Below are 23,567 nucleotides of genomic sequence, written 5' to 3' on the forward strand. Positions count from 1 at the left end.
TAAGTAGAGCTGAAGCAGATTCATGACCCAAAAGCAGCAATCAGGGAATGGGAACAGGAGGTCAGACGGGGTCTTCATACCTGAGACAAGTGGCTCAGACCAAGGAGCAAGCTCTGAAGTCAGGATTTTGGGAGGTGTGGTAGACAGGGTTCAGCCCTTGGGGGACAACTGATGGGAAAATGCTCAAGCAAACTTGTACCTGCTTTGGAAGGGAGGGTAACTGCAGAGAAGAAAGGCATTAGTAGGGGTTTTTTAGCGTTCCTCAAGAATACTTGCAGGGGTGGAATTGTAATTGTTTGCGTATACTCAAGGAACACAACCCATCCACCCCCATAATTTCAAGGCAAGTTCAAGGAATTGTGCCCATCGCTAGTATTATAGGCAACATCCAATCATGAGGCTCGCTCATATGGTTTGTTTCCACTCCAACATCTGGAGAAACTTCTCTGGTTGGTTCTTGTATATGCCACCACTGTAATGTAAAACCAGGCCACTTAGAAGCATTTTTTTGGCAATTGCTATATTGCCCAACTGTAAAAAAAATGGTCTTTGATAATGATACAGTAGCTTCGGAATGGGGCATTCCATCTTGGTTCACAAGGCTATCATGGGCTGTTTCATTCTTTTAGTGTCATATATCTGAGCAGGGGTAGTCAACACAGTGCCCTCCAGATGTCAGGAAGCTGCCTTTTACAGAGTCAGACCATTGGTCCATCTAGCTCAGGGGTCAGCAATCTTTTTCAGCCATGGGCCAGTACACCATCCCTCAGACCATGTGGTGGGCCAGACTATATTTTTTTTGGGGGGGGGGATGAACAAATTTCTATGCCCCACAAATAACCCAGAGATGCATTTTAAATAAAAGCACACATTCTACTCATGTAAAAACATGCTGATTCCCAGACCATCTGTGGGCCGGATTGAGAAGGCGATTGGGCCACATCCGGCCCCCGGGCCTTAGGTTGCCTACCCCGATCTAGCTCAATGTTATCTGGACTGACTGGCAGCAGCTCTCCAGGGTTTCTGGTGGGGGACATTCATGGGCCTAGCTAGAGATGCTGGGAATTGAACCTAGAACCTTTTGCATGCAAAGCAGATTTTCTTCCACTGAGCTATGGCCCCTTCCCATAAGCTGTGGCCTCAGCTCCTGTCTGCCCAAGTCAGTGTGGATGATAGTCAGGGATTAAGAGAACTGTAGTCCAACCACATCCAGAGGGCACAGTGTCGGCTGCCCCTATGGAAATGTTACTTACATATTGTATCCAACTAAGTGCTACTCAGAGTAAACTCATTTAAATGAATGCTCCAAGCCTCTTAACTTCAGTGGGTCTACTCTGAGAAGGAGCGGCACTGGAAACAACCCTTATTTTCTTACATTATTAACGTGCCTTCCTTCCATCACAAAACCAATTGGTTTAGCTTCGTTTCAGCAAGGTGGTGGCCTCAAGCGCCTTCAGATCATTTCCTGGGGCTGCATTAGGAACAATCAGAAGAGTTTCTATAAACACACTGAAAATATCCAGAAAGTGAAAAAAGCCCATTCATTAGAGGAAAGAGTACTAGTAATCCACAGTACAATGAAAGCTAAATTGCTCAATGTCTACTTCACTTTGGTTTTCGCCAGTGAGATAAATTGTGACCAGATGATTAGTAGAATCGATATAAACAATGAGGGAGGGACAAAGGTTAGGATAGGCAAAGATCTGTTCAGAGAATATTTGACTATCTTAAATGATTAGAAGTCAGCAGGTCATGATGAATTGCGCCCTGGGATGCTGAAGGCATCTCCAAACCACAAAGCAATCATTTTTGAGAAATCATGCATGACAGGTGAGGTTCCAGTGGAATGGAAAAAGGCAAACATAATGCCCAACTTTAAAAGCAGGAATTTATAGGCCCATTAACTTAACTTCTCTCCCTGGGAAGTTACTAAACCAAATCATAAAGCAATTCATTTGTAAGGATCAAAAAGAAAATGGAGGGCCAAATTTACTAATATGCAGAGTAGGCACTAATCTAGGGCCTCAAATTAGCAGACCCCATACTAAAATGCAACGGAGGCGATGCTTTGCAAGCATAATTTGCACCTCATGTTGCTGCAAATAAAGTCTGACCACTTAATTTAACTTACAGCCACCAGCTTGGGAGTTTCGCAAGCCAAAGTTCATTGTCTAACGTAGCCTGAATATTTCTTAGCTGCAAGGCCCTGCACATGTGTGGCCAAATCCAGCACCAGCAGTTGTCATCATCCTGCACCAGCACACCAGCAAGGTCCACTACTTATGCCTGTCCACTACACACACACACACACAGAGAGAGAGAGAGAGAGAGAGAGAGAGAGAGAGAGCTTAGTTTGAGAACTACTCTTTTCATTTCCTGCAGTGTCACTGATGTAGCATCACTCCAATGCATTGTGGAAGGTTAAAATGAACCTCATACCCACCGAGGGCTGCCTGGTGCTCATCAAAGGCAGTGCTGATGCCTGCACTGCTGCCAGATTAAGCCTGCCAGTGGGCAGGTGTAAAGGAGTGTCCTCCAGCAGGCACTTTGCCTCAAATCTGGAGCCAGCCTTGAATCTGGTACCTGGCCTCGCCCACACAGCTGATGTAATGGCACCATAGACTACAGTAGCCATTCCTCCAACCTCGTACTCTCCAGATGGTTTGAAGTACAAGTTCCATCAGTCAGGGATGGTGAGAATTGCCGCCTAAAACGTATGAAAGACCACAGGTTGGGGGAAAGCAAACAGCAACAATGCATTAGGCATGGGAATGGTTTTGCAGACTACCTTGTTCAAAACAGAGCCACTAAGCTAATGTCTGGAACTGAGCATCGGGATCACATCCTGCTGGTGCTTAAAGAACCCCATTGGCTTCCAGTCCTTTCCCAAATACAATGCAAAGGGTGGGTGCTTACATCTTAAGACCCTATGCAGCTTGCAACCTGGATAATTGAGGAGGTGTTTTCTCTCGCATCAACTTGCCTGTATGTAAGATCTTCTTCAGGTAAGCCTCCCTAGAGGAAGAGGTGCATGTGCAAGGGGCCATAGCTAGAAAGGGTCTCTCTCCTCTCCATCAGCTTATGCACCTCTTTCCCTAGGGAGACTCACCTGACACCTGTGGCAATGTCTTTCTCTCCTGGGTTTGCTTTTAGCATGGCCTTTTCTTGTGTTTGTATTAGTTACTGTAAAGTGCTCTGGGATTTCTTAATGGAAGGGCAGTATGCAAATATTTCAAATTAGGGGTTGGCAACCTTTTCAGGCCTGTGGGCACTTCTGAATTTTTGAGTGAGTGCTGTGGGTGCCACGCACCTCCAGGGTCACTTCTCTCTCCCATTCCCTGTCAGCCGTTGCTTACTGAATAAATGTTGTGGCTATAGATTTTTTTAAAAAAATATTTTTTAAAGCAATGCAACTGTTGTTGGTTGTTGTTTTTTAAGCAATGCAGACTGGATCCTTTATCTATGTATTAAGAGCAAAAATAAAGTAAGGGCTTGCTCAAACACTTCAACTTATTTTGATGTTGAAAGGTCAAACGAATCATACAGAATATTCTCAAACGGTTAGCACATCCTTCCAAACTTTTCAAAGTCCTGTTGAGTGAGGACATGCCAGTACATTATTTTGAAGTGTGTTAGAAACATCCCACAGACTGCTAACACCCTGTGAAGTTAACTAGCAGGCCATGATTATAAGATGTTCTCATTGCAATGAAAAAATATGGTGTATTTTGGCTTTAAGGCAGGCACCCCCAACCTTCGGCCCTCCAGATGTTTTGGACTACAATTCCCATCATCCCTGACCTCTGGTCCTGTTAGCTAGGGATCATGGGAGTTGTAGGCCAAAACATTTGGAGGGCCGCAGGTTGGGGATGCCTGCTTTAAGATTTTCCTCCGTGTCTTCACAACACCCCAGGTGACCCAAAACCAAACCTAGACTCCATGAGTTAAATGGATTGGATTTCTTAAATTTTGCTTTCAATGACTATTGTTAAAGAAGAATCTTGTGTGGCTGGAAAGTGAACAGTGGCCTAAAACAGCCTTCCCCAACTTAGTCCACTTCAAATGTTTTGGAGGACAACTTCCACCAGCCCTTTGCAAGCCCATCCTGCCATCACCATTAAGAGCAGCTTCCCCCAACCTGGTGCCCTCCAGATATTTTGAGTAACAAACTCCCATCAGCCCCAGCCAGTATGGCTGTGCTGGCTGGGGCTAATGAGAGTCGCAGTCCAAAGCATCTGAAAGGCACCAGGTTGGGGATCCTGCTCTTAAGCAGCCAGCTAGCTCTGACATTCACCTGTTTTGAATTCCTCAGGATCTATTTTCTGTGAAAGGCTTGCAGTGAAACAGCAACATGGAGGGAGGGCTGCCGCTGTCCTTGGTGCTGAACTGTGTCCTTCCTTTCCTTCTCTGTTCTCACCCCCTGTCACCCCACTTTCCCCCTTGACCCATCCCAGGTTTCGTCAGTTTTGACAATCCAACTAGTGCTCAGGCAGCCATTCAGGCCATGAACGGCTTCCAGATCGGCATGAAGAGGCTAAAGGTCCAACTAAAGCGGCCAAAAGATGCTAACAGACCCTACTGACCCGTGTTCACCTTGGCCCTGAAAGCAGGTAAGCCATTGGCAGGCAAGACTGTCCCAGCTACACTACCAGCAGGAAAAGGGGTTAGCCTTCCTCAAGCTTTTGCCACAAGGCTGGTGTTAAACCTGGAGGAAAATGGAGCGAAAAACCACAAATGGTGTGTCTAGTTCAAAACAGCAAATACAGTGCATTTTGGCCCAGCCCATGTCCATCACATGAGAATAAGCTAAAAGGTAATAAATGATGCATAGCCTTCCCGCAGGGGATTGATTACCCAAATAAACTTTCAATGGTTTATTATTCTAATAATGTACAGTGTCAACGATCCTTATTGTTTGTTTTTAGGCATAGAGAATGACCCCAATCCAAATAGAATGAATTTATTTTATTTATTTTTTGACCTAATGTATCAGCCAATCTTCGTTACACAGTAATCCCATGGAGGTTTCCAGCATATCTTAAAACCATAATACTAACAAACCAAACCATAAAAACTAATATAAAACCACAGTAAATGAACAGCAGCAGGTCAGACAAACAGAAGCCTTAGAACAATACCTAGCTAGTTGATATCAAGGGAATTTAGATTTATTGCTGCTAATTTATCCCACTGACTTTAAGCAGGATGCAAGCATGTCTGTGTCTTCAGTGGGACAGAGACAGATATGTTCAGGTCCCACTCTCCAGGCACAATGCATTCTCAGGAAATTGTTTGTTAAGTGAGTGTTTGCATAACAAGCTGGTGATTTCCATTATTTCCTATGGGAACATTTCCAATCCGTGATTTGTCCATGCTCCCTCCCTGGTCTCTGCCTGAAACTGTTGCAGCCAGTCAGCAGAAGCCAAACAAAGGAAAAACTTATTTGTTCAATCCCTCCTGCTCTCTGATTTGTTCAATCTCTCTCCCTCCCTCCATGGTTTTCTGCCCCAAATGGCCACTAGCCAGCAGAACACAAACAACTAAGGAAGTGGGCAAACTTTACTGTTTGGATATCTGAACCAATCATTCATGTAGCAAGGTTTGGGCATAATTTTTTGTATTCAGATAACAGAGATTTTGGATAATGAGTGTTCTGATAGTGGGACCCGTGTATATTACATTGTTTAAGTTGTTGAGTGTCATAGTTGATACACAAATAACCTGCACCCAAAGTGGTTCACACATAGAAGATAGACTAAAAACAGTGGTACAATATCAGTAGATAAAAATAATATGTATAATATCACTACTGAAAAAACAACAACAAACAGTTCATTTAACACGCATCAAAATTTAAATGAGCATAAAATCACCAATAGGTCAAGTCATCCAGTAACTTCACATCCAAAAGCTTTCATAGTTATGTAAAAAGAGACAAGAATAGAATCTCTGTGGCCAAAACCTTAATCTGTAAATAGGAAGGAAGGTAGATAATCTAACATGACTTCAGACCAATGAAAGGGTAAAATCTAAAGCATAATTATGTGGTTCCATTGAAGTCCATATACCCAAGTAGCTGTTTTCAAAATCATGGCAAGAGCACCAAACAGAATACATGTGTTTATTTGTGGAAGCCATTATTACCCTGCCTTTTGACCTGAAACAGATCCTTGGGGTGACTTAAAGGCTAAAATCCAACAACATGCCACCTCAAATGCTAATTAAATCAAATGTTTTGATCTGATTGGGATAGTCTGAAGTCATCACAAATTTGTTTATCACCTCCTGGCTCCGCACATAGTTTGAGGGGGTTTCCAGGCTGAGGTGAGTTGCATTCACAAGCCCCTCGCCACTGCAAAAAAAGAGAAAGGAACACCCAATTTAACCATATCAAGGCAGTGTGTAAATCAGCCGCAGAGTTAAACTGAACCAAAAGATCCACACGATGCATTTAAAGCATGCCCAATGCACATTGAAATCACATGGATCCTGGGAACAGAGTGAATGTAGCTCTGTGTGAGGGAACTACAGTTCCCAGGATTCTTTAGGGGAAATCATGAGCTTTCATTGTGCTCTTACTTTCTGAGAGTAAGAGCACTTCAACTGTGGAACGGACTGCTTTGAGAGGTTGTGGACTCTCCTCCCTTGGAGGTTTAAAAGCAGAGACTGGAAGGCCACCTGTCATGGATGGTTTAGTTGAAATTCCTGCCTTGCAGGGGGTTGGCCTAGATGACCCTTGGGGTCCCTTCCAACTCTACAGCTCTATGGATTATGGTTGGGTATGCTTTAAATGCATGATGCAAATCTCCCCAACTTTTGCGTAAGTCATAGCTTAGGCTGTATGCTTATTAAGGCTACAATCTTATACCTAGGTAAAGCTAAAGGGACCCCTGACCATTAGGTCCAGTCGTGGACGACTCTGAGGTTGTGGCGCTCATCTCGCTTTATTGGCCGAGGGAGCCGGCGTACAGTTTCCGGGTCATGTGGCCAGCATAACTAAGGCGCTTCTGGTGAACCAGAGCAGCTCACGGAAATACCGTTTACCTTCCCACCAGAGTGGTACCTATTTATCTACTTGCACTTTGACATGCTTTTGAACTGCTAGGTTGGCAGGAGCAGGGACCGAGCAACGGGAGCTCACCCCATTGCGGGGATTCGAACCGCCGACCTTCTGATCGGCAAGTCCTAGGCTCAGTAGTTTAACCCGCAGCACCACCCGCGTCCCAATCTTATACCTACTTACCTGGAAATTCTGTGGAATTAACTTCTCCATAGACGTGTATAGAATTGCAGTGTAAGTTGCACACCCACTGCAAGCAGTTTGCAAGAGTGAAATCCCACAGAGGGCTGCAGGATGCAATAGCATGACAAGCAGATCTGCTGGAACCGACCAGAGGCCCATCTGCTATTACAGCAGGAGTGAGGAATCTGTGCCCCCCACCACACATTGTTGGACTCCCAACTCCCACCAGCCCCGGCTAACAATTAGGAATGCTTGGAGTTGTAGTTCAAAACCTAGAGAGTCATGGATTACCCACCCCAGGCCTATGGGATGCCCAGAATAGGACATGAAAGCAGTAGCACCCTGTGCTCATCTTCCCCAGCAATTCATTGGCCTCATGAAGGAAGCTATTTTCAGGCTCACCAAACATTTAAAACACTTTAACCCCCCTTTGGCAGTCATGGCTCCCCTGCAAAGAATCTTGGGAACTGTAGTTTGTGAAGGGGGCTGGCCTCAGAGACCTAGACTTCCCAGCGCCCTGCACAAACTACAGTTCTTGTGATTCCCCATGACTGCTAAAGTACTTTCTCTGTGCTTTAGATGTACCATGTGAATATGACTTCAGAGGACTCCTGCTCCATTTTGCAGCTATCAGAAGAAGCAATGACCATTAATACTGAGAACTCGCATCAAACCGATTCATCTTTTCTTTTATATTTTTGTTTCCTCCAACCCATCCACTACTTTGTCTCTAACCAGACCAGGCCAATCATAGCTCCAAGGATGACCCCACAGTTGCCTAGCAACCCTCTAGCTGTTATGGGAGACCCAAACAAAAACTCTCCCTCCCAAATTATCTGAAACTGTAAGTGACTTAACTAATGTTGTCATCGTCCTTCTCGATGACGCCATGTGGCCGGTTGTAATCTTGTTGCATGAACTTGACGTTGATCTTTCTACATCTCTGCTTTATTTTTATTAGTTCTTCTTCCCACCCCTTCCTCCTCTCTTTTTGGCGGTTGTGCAGTGCCATATTGATGCCCATGGTGGATAGTTTTTGGAGTGCTGATTGGTCAGTCTTTTACTAGTTGTGGATTTTTTGAGCCCATAAACTCCACTTTGTCCTTCTTTGTACCTCCTTTTCTCTCTGTTGTGATGTGACAATTGATGTGTGTGTCCTCTATATTTACTGTGTGATGATGATGGCTGAGTAACTCAGTCCTGCACAAGAAACACCAAGTTGTGCTAGCTCTCCCCACCCTCCTGGCATCCCAGCATAATTTAGAGTCTCTATATTACCCCAATGCTTGTGGAAATTCAAGCATTCCACAGTCTCAAGAGCATGAAGGCTTCACTGCTAAGGATTGACAACAAATGCTCCTTGATTGTTGGAAAACACATGTTTTGTATGCAAAACATCTCAAGTTCAGTCTCTTCAGTCACATCTTCAGCAGGGTTGGGAGAAACCTGTCTGAACCTTGAAGAGTCGCTTCCAGTGAGTGTAGGCCATCTTTCTTCAATCCTGTGTCCTCCAGATATCTCAGCCTACAATCCGCATCATCCATGACCATCAGCCATGCTGGCTGCTTCTGATGGAAGTTGTAGTCCAAAACAGCTGGAAGGCACTAGGTCAGGGAAGGTTAGTGTAGAAAATACTAAGTTAGATGGACCAGTGGCCTGACCTGTTGTACAGTAGCTTCTCACGTTCCTGTTTGGAGATAATGAACCCGGATCGCCTACTCCAGGATAAAAGATATGTAAAGCAAACAAAAGCCCTGTTCTGTTTCATTTTCTTTTTGCATAGAAAAAGTCCTAGTCTTGATTGCAGTCATGGAGTGTGGTACCTTAGCAGAGGAGCAGGAGAGTGTTACTGGTGTAGCATTTCACGGGAGAGGACCCTTCATTCAGCAGCAGAGCATATAATTTTAATGCAAAAGATCCTCAGTTCAGCCCTTCGAAATTCAATTAAAAGGACCAGGTAGCAGGGGTGGGAAATATTCTGTTCTGCTCAAGATCCCTGGAAAACCACTGCCAATCAGAGTAGACAATATACTGGACTACATAGACAAATCTTCTGACCTGGTCTAAATCAGCTTCCTATTAAAGCACACATTGGAAGCACATGACTTCTCCCAAAGAATCGTGGGAACTGCTGTGTATTACGATTGCTGGGAATTCATAGCTCTGTGAGGGGGGAAAACCACAGTTCCCAGAAATCTTTGGGGGAAGGCATGTGCTTTAAATGTATGGCGTGGATCTGCATATATGCTCCTAATAGGGCAGAAATGCATCAAGAATGGAACCTGCTCAAGATGGTCACCAGTTCCATCACATAGGGAGCTCTTGGTCCCTCCCTCTCCTCCTCAGGCCATGCCCCTCCCTCTTGGCTCCACCCCTTTAAGCTAAGACAAATCTCAACCAATATGACATCCCTGGCCTCCTGCAGTTGCTATGCTAGCTTCTAGCAGCAGTTATCTGAATTTTGGCCAACAATACATTGACCATCTTGCTCCATGAAACTTGTTCTGTATATGGAGCTGTTGGGATCAATTGCATTTTCATTTTTATTTTACACAGGCCCTGCTCTTTTAACAGCAGCCTGACACAGCAGTGGAAAGGGGGGGAGCTTGTTCAACATGAGCTTCACGTCTGGGATGGGGGGTGGAGGGGAAAGAAGAAGTGGTTGGAAATCAGGAACCCTCACTATGCGGCCTAAGTGTGTTACATACAGAAAACAAGATAACTGGTGGTATTTCGCAGTGTTTAAGGTAGCTAAGTATGTTTATTTCGCAAGCCACATTGGCCCATCTATCTCAGTACTGTCTACACCAGGGGTAGTCAACCTTTTCATACCTACCGCCCACGAATGCATCTTTCTTAATGGTAAAATTTTCTTACCGCCCACCAGTGCTCAAAGGGGGAAGGATTCAGCTTGTGCTGTAGAACCCACTACCGCCCACCTAGAATCCTGAAACGCCCACTAGTGGGCAGTAGGGACCAGGTTGACAACCCCTTGTCTACATTGACTGGAAGCAGCTCTTCAGGGCTGTTGGGACACCCACAACAAATGGAAGGTCAGACCTAACCTAGAACATTTCAGAATTCAACATCTTCTGGTACGGAATTGGGGAGTCATTTGATATATATATTTTTACACACTGAATAGAGATGGCCCTGACAAGAGCTTCCTTTCTCTCCTAACGCCATCACTCGCTACTGGGGATGGGGCTTCCTGCTAGCTCCTGGCACTGCCTGCCTCTTCTTAACATCCCTTCTCTCTCTTTCAGATGGGATGCCATGCGGCGTACGAAGAGTATTCCCCTTGTCCCACGTGCAGTATCCAGACTTGTAACTCTCTTTCTTTGCAACATATCACGGAGGAGGAGGAGGAGGTGGAAGAGGAGGCAGGATGCTCGTGAAAAAGAGGAGAGCCAGTTTGGTTGTACCTTTTTTATTTTTATTTTCCAAATCGGTTGGGGTTTTGGGGGGGCGTTTCTTTTTCTTTTTCCTTTTGCCGCTTTAAGGCGAGAGAAAGCAAAGAAGGTGGTTGTGACGATATTGGACAAAAGGGAAAGAGGCATCGCTATTTGCCGACTCTAAACTCCACGACGGGAAGGAGCCGCTGGAGAAGACGTGTTTTTTTTAAGACCCCTCACGAGGAGAGGGGTAGGATTTTGCAACAGGAAAAGGTTGCAGGCACAGAGCCTGCTGGTGGGACCAGCCTCTCTCTAAAGCACTTGACCGATGCTCAAGATTTCAGAAGAGGGAGGCCAAACAGATCTAAACCAAAGCCGGTGGGTTTGGACCAGGCCTGTATGTTACACCTGGGAAACGCTTTTTGTTTTTAAAAAAGGGGGAAAGAAAAAAAAGGGGAACTTTTTTTTCCGCATCCGTTTAGGAAAAGAAAAATCAGTTGCTAAGAGGATGTTGAACTTAACAGAAGATATATATATAAATAGGTCTATATATCTATATCCCGTGGATTGGGGGTGGGGGTTTCTGTCCCACTTTGTCGCCAGTCCAAGGAGATTGGATTAACTTCTTTCAAAGTCATATCATTCCTTAGAGTTTAGGGACCAAAGGACTATTGCTTTTTTAATATATATATAAATTAATTAATTTAAAAAACAAAACAAAACAAAAAAAAGAAACTCAAAGAGGTTTAAAAAAAACTAAAAAAAAAAAGCTTCATGTCAAAGCTGCAAGTTGTTTCCAAGAGAAGCGAGCTCAAGCAAGCAAGCAAGCAAGCAAGCAGATGTCGCCTTGTGAGCAGTGTGGCCAGTGCTGGTGGCCTTGTGACCGCATTGAACACTATGGGGTTCGGGTGAGTAGTGAAGCTGGCAGGAGGGGCCACTTTGGCCAGGGTGGGGTGGGGGGTCTTGGCAACAGCTCTCTCCTCCTCCTCTCGCCAGATAGGCACTTGGATTTCAGAAAATTGGGGGGTTTTAATCACAGTTCCTGATCTGCTTCTCCCATGCATTGAAAGCTAATGTAAACCAGAGTAAGAAGAGACACAGGACCATATTTTTTTGCACGAGAAGCTGCCTTGCGCCAAGGCAGATCATTGGTGCGACTAATTCAGTATTGCCTACACTAGGGGTGGACTCCAGCTGCTGTCAGCCCCAGCCAACATGATCAGTGGCTAGGGATAATGGGAGCTGGAGTCCAGCAGCATCTGGAATGCCACCGGTTTCCCACCCATGCTTAGATGGCTGTGTAGAGGAGCTGCAACGTCTCTCCACACTTGGACAATGCTTTGATTAGGACCACCCAAAGTGTCACAGAACGTTGGGTCAGCTCTTAGTAGGCTGAACATCTAGCAAAGCAGAGGAATGGAGAAAGTTTGGCTTATGGTAGCTTCAAAGTCTGCATTTGGTGTTAAAATAGAGGTGCATTAGGAAGTTGCAGGCGTAACTGGATGAGGCTTGGCGAAGGTGTTATTCAGGTTTCACAGTGCGCCCAGGACTGATAGGACAAAGAAATGACCGAGGCTGGGTCATGGGCAAGTCTGGAGCATGACAGCAGCCAGGGACTGGGGGTGGTGTTCAAAACTAGTCCTGTTCAGAGTAGATCCACCAAAGTTAATAGACATGACTAATTTAGGTTCCTTGATTCCAATGGGCCTACTCTTAGTAAGAGTTTGAGCCAGATTGAAAGCGCTATCCAGATCAGAGGGCAAACCAGCAGGCAAGACCAAAGAATAAAGTTGGAAATGCAAAAGCCACCAGAGCTTGGGTACCCCTTGTTGCACCACAGTGACAGGAAGTCCTCTTAAACTCCTTCCTGCCCAGGAGGAGCCAATGACCAGCCTAATGGGTGGAGTCAGCCCACAGCCTGGAAAGTTCTTTACTGAGAGGCTGCAGTTATGCATGTCACCACATGGGACAGCGGTCAGCAATTGCTGGCAGAAACACAGTGGCGCATGAGCTCATGCACGCACAATTTTTTAAAAAAGAACCTAGTAAAGGACATAACCCTATCATTAGGCAAAACACACTGGTTCCTTCTTAGAACGCAAAAGTAAAAAGGAATATGGCTGGAGGTTGATTTCAGGTGGAATGCTAGGTCTTTAAAAATGTCAAAAGAAGTCAAAGTGGGTTACATTACCTGGTGGTTAGAGGGAATGTGTAACCCTTGAAAAGTAAAGTGCCATCTTCAGGTGGTAAGAAATCATATTCCTTCAGTTTTAGGGTCCCACTTCTGAATGGTTAAATTTGGTTATCCAAGTCACACATAAAGCAAGAATCTGGTATCTGAAGATTCTTGTGGTATCTGAAGAAGTGTGCATGCACACGAAAGCTCATACCAAGAACTAACTTAGTTGGTCTTTAAGGTGCTACTGGAAGGAATTTTTTTATTTTGAATAAAGGAAGAAGAAGTCCATAAGGGAAAAAAATCTGAACTCCACAGTCAGGCTACAATACCATTCTTAGCCCTTGCATATTTCCTGGTCTCAGTAGTCCTTAGTTGCACCCTGAAGCCTGCCTAGCACCTAGCCAAGCCTAATGGACTTGGTGTCTGCAACCTCCTCCTACATTCGATCTTAAGACTGTCAAAAAATGCAGAGTGACCACAACATGCTAGATTTCCCCCCACTTCCTCTCCACACTTTGCTCAACATCCAGCCTGACAAAGAGCTTTAGAAAACTCAAAAGCTTACTCACTGTTTTGTGGCATTTTGGCCTGACCCAGTAGAGGTATTTCCGGACTGTGGGTTTTTCTAATGCACCAACATGGCTTCCTTTTCTTAAAGTGTATCTTGGAGAATTCCCTCCCTGTCTGGGATAAGACCCAGAACTCTTTCAGTCAGAGAGCTCCCAGGATGGAGACAGTGGAGTCCTTCAAAACTCCCCAGGAGATATCATCCAACGCATTGACACCAGTAGAAGCTTTCATGGAGGAAGAGCCCCATCAGACAGTGGGGCCAGCATGCCTTGCTTCAAGGGATGTAGCTCTGCTCTCCTTATCTGACTCAGATGACTCCACTACCTGCACTCCAGAGGGGCTGTCATGGGAGCATAGGAAACTGCCTTATATTGAGTCAGACCCATTGATTCAACTAGCTCAGTATTGTCTGAGCCAACTGACAATGGCTCTCTGGGGCTTCAAACAGGGGACATTCCCAGGACATTCCTGGGGGTGCAAGGGGTTGAACCTGGGATCATCTGCATGCAAAGTGGGTGCTCTGCCACTGAGGTACCACGCCCTTCACTCTGCCATGTCCAGAAGCCAGGGGAGGTGCTCCAATCTCGCCCGAGTGCACACCTGTATATTAGAATACTTTAACTACCGTATTTTTCGCTCTATAACACGCACCCGACCATAACACGCACGTAGTTTTTAGAGGAGGAAAATCCGTAGGCATGCCACCCGTAGGCATTCCCTCCATAACACGCACAGATATTTCCCCTTACTTTTTAGGAGGAAAAAAGTGAGTGTTATGGTGCAAAAAATACGGTACCAATCAGGCTCCAGGGAAGCCACGCCACACAATAAAGCTTCAGCCAGCTCCAGACCAACGATGAAGCAATATTCCTAGTTCTTGCAAGAACTATTCTGCTCCACAGGGAGCTCTCTGTGGTCCTGAAGCTCAGCCATCTACTACTGATCCCCTCCTTGAGCTCTAGCCTTGAACCAGCTCACTCTGTGAGCAGGTGCTGTTTGCAGATCACATGGGATGGGCAGGTGGGTGGATTATTCCCTTTGTAGGAAATTCCTCTCTGTGTGTCTCTCATTGCCCTGGTGTAACATTAGCCAAATTCTCTATTACTTTCAAGAATCTGCTGGAGAAGAGGAGGAGGTCAGGGGGAGGGGGTCAGGTTTAAGGAAGTGCCAAATAGAGTGAGCAAAATGTCACGGTACATGAAGGATCTGGGGTTGTCTCATTGTCCTTCGTGGTTCACATTCCCTAATGCGGTCGCTTGGCCACTGGACGACTTCTTTTTCTTTCTTCTCTTCTTTGTTTTTATTTTTTTTATTCTTTCTTTCTTTTTCTTAAGAAAAAATGTGCTTCATTGTTACATTTCCTAGTGGTTTAGAACAGAATGCTTTTTGTAGAGCGGTTAGCGTTTAACATAGGAGAGCCCTCCATTTGAAACAAATGAAACCTAAAAAGAAAAAGGAAAAAAAAGACAATCGACTTTAGTGACCTTGTGAAAGTGACTTTTTTATATAAAAAAAAAGAAAAGAAAAAGGCAAAACAACACTATATATATATATATATATATATATATATATATATATATGAGAGAGAATGACACAGAGACCTAAATTTGGGGTGGGGGAAGGGAGTTGTGAGCACTGGGGCTCAAGCTGTGTTTCAAATGCTGCCTGCTTGTATGAAATGGGAGGGTGATGGGTAGTATATTGGGGCAGAGTCCAGCTACATCTGCTGTAAGGAAAGCAATTGCAGAAAGCAAGGATATTGGGTGGAAGAACGGGCAGGTGTGTTCTGGGGCAACTGGTCCAAGCAGCCCCATGAACTGTTTCCCATCTGGTCTGAACCAGAACGAAGTTGATCATGTTCTCACAAGTCTCCTTTGGAACCCTGGCAGGGAGGTGTACATGAAGCTGTGGGTTGCAGCAGGATCTCAGCCGTAGTTAGCTCTTGGGACCACCCACGTTGGGGTGAGGAACCTGCGGCCAATGGCTCGACTCCAACTCCCATCATTCCTGTCCATTGACCATGCTGCAAGGGGCTGATTGGAGTTGGATTCCCACGTCATTGGGAGGACCACAGGTTCCGCATTCCTGATCTAGATCAAGGTTCTAACCAACCTGAGAGAATCACATCCCTGTGCTTGAATACAGAGGAATTTCTTGGCTTCGGTTGCCTTCGACTAACAAGCCAGCTGGCTAGACCAAGAACCAGGTCTCTTTATTCAGGAGCTCTGGTTTACTTTTCCGATCCTGCAGAGGTAACCTTTTCTCTTCCTTGTTCCCCTGACTTGGGAATTGCCCTCTGCGAGAGAACATTAATTCGGGATTTGCTTTAATCATGCAGCCACCTCTGTCGTTTGCCCTTGTGTGAGATGGGGAGGGCCCAGTCTACACTACAGGCTTTAAAGTGATGCCAACTGCCACGTCTCCCTCCCTGGGAAGTGCAGCTGGGCAAAGGATGCTGAGATTCCTGGTAGAAAGTTGGGGCGGGTGGTGCTTATGCATGTCGTAAGCAGATACGGCTGGAGATGACATCAGTGAAAGGTCCCAGAGACTTTGCACTTCTTATCCTTACCTTGGAGCAAGCATGAGGCAGGTCGTCTTTTGTCAGCACCTTGAAAGGGCTCATAGCTGTCAACTTTCAGATTTGAAAATAAGGGATCAGCAGCCTCGAAAATAAGGGATCAGCAGCCTCACCTGTCCCGGGGACAGTCTATGGGATATCTAACAATCCGGGATAGCAGCGGGAAGCAGCAGGAAATGGCGCTGGAATAAGGGAATTTCCCGCAAAAAAAAAAAGGAAGGTTGACAGCTATGAAAGGGCTATGGAAGCACTGGTCGGTACCATGGCCAGCGAACCTGTGCGCCAGCAGATGCTTTGCTGGGCTCCCAATGCTCATCAGCCCCGGTGAGCAAGACCAGTGGTCAGGGCTGGGGGTAGTTGCATTCTGAGAATCTCTGTGTTAATGATACTGAGCTAGCAAGACCAATAGTGTGGCTTGAGTAAAGGTGGCTCCCTGTATGCTCCCAAAAGCCAGCGAACTGCAGGCCCATTGCTTATGATGCCGTAAATCAGACAAAATCGTGGGCCTACCCATTCTACTCATGACCTAAAGCATCCCAGGGCTACTCTGGGAATGCACCAGCCCTGTAAATTAAGGCTGCCAGATTACAGCCCTGCATATTACTTTAAATGGGGAACAAGGTACAAAATACAGCCATTTTGCCTCAAGCGCCATTCCCTCACCAGTCGATTTTACTTGGCAACAGGTAGTGGGGAAGGTTGAGCTAAGAGACTGCTGGACCGTGGTGCATTTTGTGACCCCCTCCATCTGGGGCTGATGGGAATTGGGAGTCCAACAACATCTGGAGGGCCACAGGCTTCCCATCCTTGATTTTTAGATGGATGGTCTCATGGAGAGAGAGCGAGAGACCCTCTTTAGACATTTCCACATGTGGAAAACCAGCTCTGCTGGGAGTGAGGCCCCTGATGGCACTGCTGCTGCTGGAGCAATGTCACAAGACAGACAGAGCTTGTAAGGGGGAGGGGGAGGCCAGCCTGAGTTAGGAAGCAAAGAGGGGGGGGTGATACATCTCGATGGGATGCTACCATGTGGGAGAGATGAGATCTAACCGTTCCTGCACCCAATCAAATGCTGGTGCTGCCCGTTTGCAAGTGATCCAGGTTCATGGTTACATTCCCTGCAGCTAAGGGCTAGGGGAAGCCTCTTAAGCACCACTGTGCCTTTCATTCCCTGCATTAGCTAGCCATCCCTGTGCCAACAGGTCTGCGACAGTTACAGCCACAGGGAAGGATTCCCGTGTTTGAAGCAGCTGACGGTGTCCTCCTCAACCCAAGCAAAGCAAGCCAGCCCTACCAGCAACACAACTTCTGTGTCTTAATTGTGAAAGTGCCAAGACATGGAGCAGATGACAGGAGGGGGCAGCAACAGCATCAGTGGTGGGCCAGCATTTGCAGTGGGGGCATTTGTTTGCACTGGAGAGAGAGGCACCAGGGACTCTCAACTTCTCCATCTTCCCTTCTCTGGCAGTTTTTGAGCACAAAGCAGGGGAACCCTTGGCCAGGGACATTGCTAGGTGCTAAAAAGGGCAGAGGCCCATGACACGAATAATTTGCATAACATTTGCCTATGCAATAGTTTAGCGATTTCATTCTGAACACATTGAGGTGGCAGGTGGTCTCACTGGCCCTTTGCCACATGCCCAAGAGCCCTCTAAGCATAGATCAATAAATAAAAGGGAGGCCACCCCTAACCAGACCCTTGCTGTTAGCAGGGGATGCTGCTCACACAATACTTTTGTGAATGCCCAACATCAAAACCCAGTCCAGCCCTTTGGATTGCATCCTGGGCAGTTTCAAACCAACCCAGGCTTATAGCCATGAGCAGATGTTAATGTCCAGGGATCCCAGTTCAGAAGGGAGCTCAACCCAAACCTTTCTTGGAATGGCTATTATTATTATTATTATTATTATTATTATTATACCACAAGAAATGTAGATTTCTATTTGGAAACTCAACGAATTTCCATTGAATTGCCAGAATGTTAAACTGATCTGGCATACAGTAAAGTATTGAGCTTTTAAAAATAGTGCTCTGGTGTTAAGCTGCAGGTCATATTATCTAAGCATACATTGAAATGGAATAATTTGTAAATGAACCACACACCTTCCTCCCCGCCTGGGTGTGGTGGCAGTAGCCTTTTCAAGCCCTGGTGGTGCAGATAAAAATCCATTCTCCCCACCCCCTTCCCAAATGATAATGAATGTTGCAGGGTTGGCTCCATGCTTGAGAGAAGACCCTCTTGTGGGCTCCCTTGCCTGCCAATGGGTCTTAGAGAGCTTTGTTTGTGCTGGCCAGGGGTTGGGGGGGTGGCACTAGGCAGCTTGATCTAATCACCATTTTAATTTCCCCACAATTCTCAAGAAGAGCATTCATCCTGCCAATGTTTTTGAACTACAACTCCCATCATCCTCAGCCACCAAAGCAGAGGCTGGTGGGAGTTGTAGTCCAAGACATTCGCAAGAGTGTGTACCAGGTTGGTGAAGGCTGCCCCAGAGCAGAGCACTCTGCTGAGATTTAAATGGAGGCTAGTCCCAGCTGTTGGGTGCCACTTACAGTGCGGGGCCAGAAAAGAAGAATTAACAGGAGGTGCAGAGTAGACAACAGTGCTGGGCCCTACCTGGGAGCTGGCAGCTGCCCAAGGACACCTGTTGGCACTGCTGGTCCTGCCTTTATGGTTTCAGAGAATTCCTTGCTAAACTTTCCTTAGCGTTTGCAGTGGCCCAAGAAGACCCTCGGCCTGCATGGCTTGCCTTGATTCAGGGAGGACAATGGGCTGCAGCAATCCCTTTGCAACATCAGGAGACCGAGCGACTTTGCATGATACTCAAGCTATGCTCAGTACTTCAGTCTTGGCCTGCATCACACACACACACCCATAGCTCCATGGACCCACCCAACCCAACCATGCTTTTCACAGTGGTGGGGATTCTCTGCACATGTGTTCAGGGCAGATCTACAAAGAGCTACGGTCAGCAGGCTGTATTGCCCACTCAGCAGTAATTCAGTTGGGTGGGAGGCTACATCTGTAAGAAGGGCGAAGGTGCCTTGGAGCATGTGCAAAGTACACTGCTCTTGACAGCTCTTACTACTGTGACCGTATGCAGCTGTGCAAGTGGCAATTGGTGTGTGTGTGTGTGAGAGAGAGAGAGAGAGAATGAGAGAGAGAGAGAGAGAGAGAGAGAGAGAGAGAGAGAGAGAGAGACGGATGGACTGACTGACTTCTATCATTCCCTCACTTTTGCCCATGGACTTTTGGGATTACAGAGGAGGTGGGAGAGCTCCCTGCAGGGTGAACACTCCACAAAATCTATTGCTGTCTGGGCATGTACAAAGCACAGCAGCACCAAACTGGAGGAGACCATTCAACAGATGGTGGCGGTTGCTGATTCCCTCTGCCTTTGCATGGGCTGCAATTGGTTTTCTTGAACTGTCTGTGAAGGGACCCCTTTCCCAATCCTCTCCAAGCCCTTGCCAAAATACTGGTGGATCTGTACAGCAGTGTCCTGGATTCCCATAAGTGAATCAAGCTTGCAGACCATGCATTTGCCTCCTGGTCCAGGAGATGTTCCACTGGACTTCTGCAAAATGCCTCCCTAGCCTGGAATGACAGGTGCCATCTCTGGCCCAGAACGCCACTCCCTTTCAAATCTTACCTTGAGGTGTCTGCTCCTGATGATTGCCAGCTACCTGCAGCAGCTGTATATAGCAAAATAATCATGGATTTTCTTTATAAATTATGAGCTTGTAAATGCAAGTGATTCCATTGGGTTTGTGAAAACAAAATGGAAGCCAGTGACGGTGGAGGGGGATAATCTTTCCGGTTCATCCGAAACGCCTGCTCTTTGTGGATAAAGGCTGCAGAGAAGATGGGAACAGAGGGGAGAAAAGGGAGAACTCTTCTCAAGGCGGGATGGGGGATGGGAGAACCCTTTCCTGCTCCTTTAAATGAGAGGGAATCTTCTCAGCTCAAGGGCCACATTCCAGGGGTGGAGGCAGCCAGAGGCAAAAGTGGGTGGACCAAAAATAAAGGCACATTTTACCTTTGCACAGCAAGCTAGTTTCTACCTGCATATTCACACACACACACACACACACACACACACCATCCTCCTTCCATACAAGCAAGAGGCATGGTCAGAAGTCGAGGACACACTCCAGCCAGGCACAAACACTCATGGGGCACAGGGAGGGGTGTGGCCTGTGGAAAATCCTGAGGACCAGATAAAGTGGGCTGCATAGAATCATAGAATTGTAGAGCTGGAAGGGTCCCCATGGGATCATCTAGTTCAACCCCCTGCAACGCAGGAATCTCAGCTAAAGCATCCATTACAGATGGCCATCCAATCTCTGCTTAGAAACCTCCAAGGAAGGAGAGTCCACAACCTCCCAAGGGAGTCTGTTCCACCATGAAAAGCTCTTACTATCAGAAAGTTCCTCCTGGTGATTAGTCAGGATCTCCTTTATTGTAGCTTGAATCCATTGGTTCAGGTCCTGGCACGTTGGCGTAGTCCAACATGCAAGTATAAGACTACAGTCTTCTTTAGACAGACAAAAGAATGGTGTGGGTGCAGGATCTTGCTGTGCTGCAGTCTTGAAGGCCCCTTACAAATCATATGCTTTCGAGGTTCTGCTTGGGCACTCTTGTGCCAACTTAAAGTAAGGAAGACTGCCTCTTTCAGCTGCAGCCTGGAGCCTCCATCATCCCTGACTTGGCTCTAGGTGTGGTTCTCTAGGTGCGGTTTTCAGCGGTTCTCACTCCCCTCTCCTCGGCCTGCTCTGGCTCCTGCCGCAGCCGCCATTTTAATCCACAGGCTTCAGCTAGTACTTCTCATTGTAGCCAAATGCCCACCAAGCCTTATGCAAGCACCATTTTATTTTGTTGTTGTTTTTAATAAGAATCCACAGATTAACAGTCATGGACACTGGGTTCCATGCAGGGTGCAGGACAGAGAAAAGTGTGACTTAGATGTGCAAGAGACAGGATGGAGGGCACACTTTGGCCTCTCCCCATCTAAACTAACCATGTCTACAGGGTCTTTCCCCAAGACCCACTATTCCATTGACTCCAGCTCTCATAGCTCTAACCCTCTCTCCCCCAGCTCCCATAGAGCACAAACAGCCTACAGCAGTGACTGCCGTCTCTAAGGGCTACTTTTTTGCTACCATAGTCTTATTGCTACCTTTGAAGGGATGTATGGGGTGGAAACTGTAGGAGTGTTTCTTATTGCAAAGCTACCTCTGATGCCAAAGCTGGTCTGTCCCGCCCTCCCCCCTTGCCATTCTCCAAAACTCACTAGAAAGATATCCCATTCATCGTTTCCTGCAAGCAGAAATTCTCACGGCAGGGAGGCTCGAAGAAGACGACTTTGCAGGCTCAGGCCAATGCAAACCTCTCAAGGGTATATATATGAGCCTGAGATCTCCTTTGTACCCACTGCCTAGTTCTTGGATGTGATGAGTGGGGATTTAAGTTATTTAAATGGGAGAAAACGTGTACCCATTAAAGATTTGTTCTGGACATTATTATTTATGTGGGGTGTCCCTGGTATGGGGGCAACTGTGCGTAATTCGAGCTGACGCTTTGCTGAAATAAGACCTCGTTCATTGTTTCAAAAGGCAACGGGGTTCTGGAACTCAAAAACTGCTGGAACTGTTTGCCATATGCAGATTGTGTCCCGTTTGCAAGAGAGGCAGACAGACAGATATAGGAGCAAGTGTGCCTTCCCTTCTCCATTTACTCACTAAAAAGTCTCCTACATTTCTGCGAATATAGGATTTGAACTTCTGGATGAGAGCTCCCAGCACTCCAGAGAAACCCTTCCCCCCAAGTTAGGTACTGATCAGTCACCTCCTGATCCAGTGGTGGGTTGTGTCTGGCTTTTGGACATTTGAGGGGCACAGGAAAAACAATGTTGCAGGCAGGATTGCGTTCTGGCCCATGCTATATATATATCTGTCATGACATGAACATGCCGGACTCCCAAGTCAACTCTACAAACAGGTTGGAGAGAAGACTCACCTGGCTGAACTGTCACCCATATTAGAATGAGAAAGATGGCAAGTAACAAATGCCTTTCTATCCTGCTGCTCTTAAACGTTACTGGGAAGTTGTTGAGATGTGGCATTTTCATCTTCCCACTGTCCCCTCCTGGTTCTGCCTAGGCAACAAGAGCCAAGGAACTAAAGAACAAATTTCACACTCAGGTACTGCTTGTGAGTTTCTACTAGGCTGTTGGAACAGAATCCTGGACTAGGTGACCTGATCTGATCCAGCAGGGATCTGCTTATGTCCACTGCACCTCAGATAAAACTGATTCTAGGATACTTCCCCACCCTCATGCCTCAGGCATCATAGAAGGGTTATACAGAAGGTGAGTTCACCCCAGTTGCAGCAACACCAGAAAATGGCTTCATGTTCTCACAATGAGTTTTGGAAGCCATCGCATTCACTTGGGTGGAACGGTTACATAGCTGGGTCACATCTAAACAATGGAAAACCCATTTCAGTGTAACCTTTCCTCAAAGACTAGCTCATGTGAGAATTTCCATTTTAACAGTAATTGCATGGACTGCAGAATCTACTCCAAGAAGGAAAAGGTATTTCCCCCAGGCTGAGCCCAATATTTCCATGCATATTCCTTGTTGCAGTGTCTCACCTGATAACCCCGGACCCAGGCATGGGAAGGTGGAAATGGGAAATGGGTAGAAATCTGTTGTGCTGCATTGGGATGAAATGTGAGGAGGTTTGTGCCCTCCAGACGTTCCTCACAATTTTACTGTGTCTGCTTAACTTTGCCCCAAAATGAGGGTCTTTGCGGCAGGCAGAGATTCCCCCTCAGACTCCTTCAGTCCTGTCTATCTGACAATTCTTACAGTGGTGCAGCCACCCAAAAAGGAATCGGGTTGTGCTCTTGCATTCTTAACACATCCTAAAATTGGTGGCTTCAGCAGGGGTGTCACTAGATACGCAAAAGATTCAGGGCACAGGCTTGTGTGGCACAAATTTGCGTATGTTGATTCATATGTACAGATGCAAATTTGGGTGTCAAGATGGTGAGTGGGTGGGCTGTTGTTGGCACTGCATTGATGCCAAAGAGGCAGGAGATTTAGAACCCAGAGCAAAAGATACGGAGCTTGGACCCTCTGAGTAACCTCCTGACACGTTGACAGGAGGCCAGTGACAAAATTGTCCTAGGCACTCCAAAAATGTTACCTGGGTCTAGCAAAGGCCAGGGGAACGAGGCAAGTGGGAAGACTAGTAAGAGGTAAGTAATTATTGCCCAAGGATAAGTGGAGGAGATAAAGAGGGTTGAAGCCCCAGTATACCCCCAGATGAACGCCCAAGGACAAAGGCTGTTGCTGACTCCTACTGATGACTCACCAAAAAGCTAAGATCTAATGAATTGCTTTGCGCTACTATTCTCTTCCTGGTCAGTCTTGGTTTTATGTAGGAAGGCTACCTGCCCAACTAGGGTCTCAGGAGGACAACACTTGCTGGCCTCTGAGCATGTGTCTTTTCCCACCGAGTTCCACGACTTTGGGGGGGAGGCATCTTGCCCCGCCCCACCCCAAATGGGCTTTCTGTTTCAGCCATTCCAAAA

At 46.5% G+C, this 23,567-nt stretch overlaps 1 protein-coding gene across 10 annotated transcripts in view; it reads left to right on the top strand.

Moving 5' to 3' along the window:
* CELF6 (CUGBP Elav-like family member 6) overlaps positions 1–14,957 on the top strand; it is a 196,132-nt gene extending 181,175 nt beyond the window's left edge. For 9 of the 10 annotated variants that reach the window (XM_083475849.1, XM_083475853.1, XM_083475854.1 and 6 more), the window contains 4 exons: positions 4,455–4,610; positions 10,510–12,971; positions 13,102–14,013; positions 14,203–14,957. In XM_083475849.1, coding sequence (XP_083331975.1) covers positions 4,455–4,582 — 128 coding nt within the window. In that variant the 3' untranslated portion in view covers positions 4,583–4,610; positions 10,510–12,971; positions 13,102–14,013; positions 14,203–14,957. Of the gene's footprint in view, positions 1–4,454; positions 4,611–7,981; positions 8,088–10,509; positions 12,972–13,101; positions 14,014–14,202 lie in introns of all 10 variants that reach the window. The other variant, XM_083475851.1, reaches the window with a different exon arrangement.
* The last annotated feature ends 8,610 nt before the right edge of the window (positions 14,958–23,567 follow it).

This window comes from Podarcis liolepis (assembly GCF_965112155.1).
Source record: "Podarcis liolepis genome assembly, chromosome: 14".
Taxonomy (NCBI): domain Eukaryota; kingdom Metazoa; phylum Chordata; class Lepidosauria; order Squamata; family Lacertidae; genus Podarcis; species Podarcis liolepis.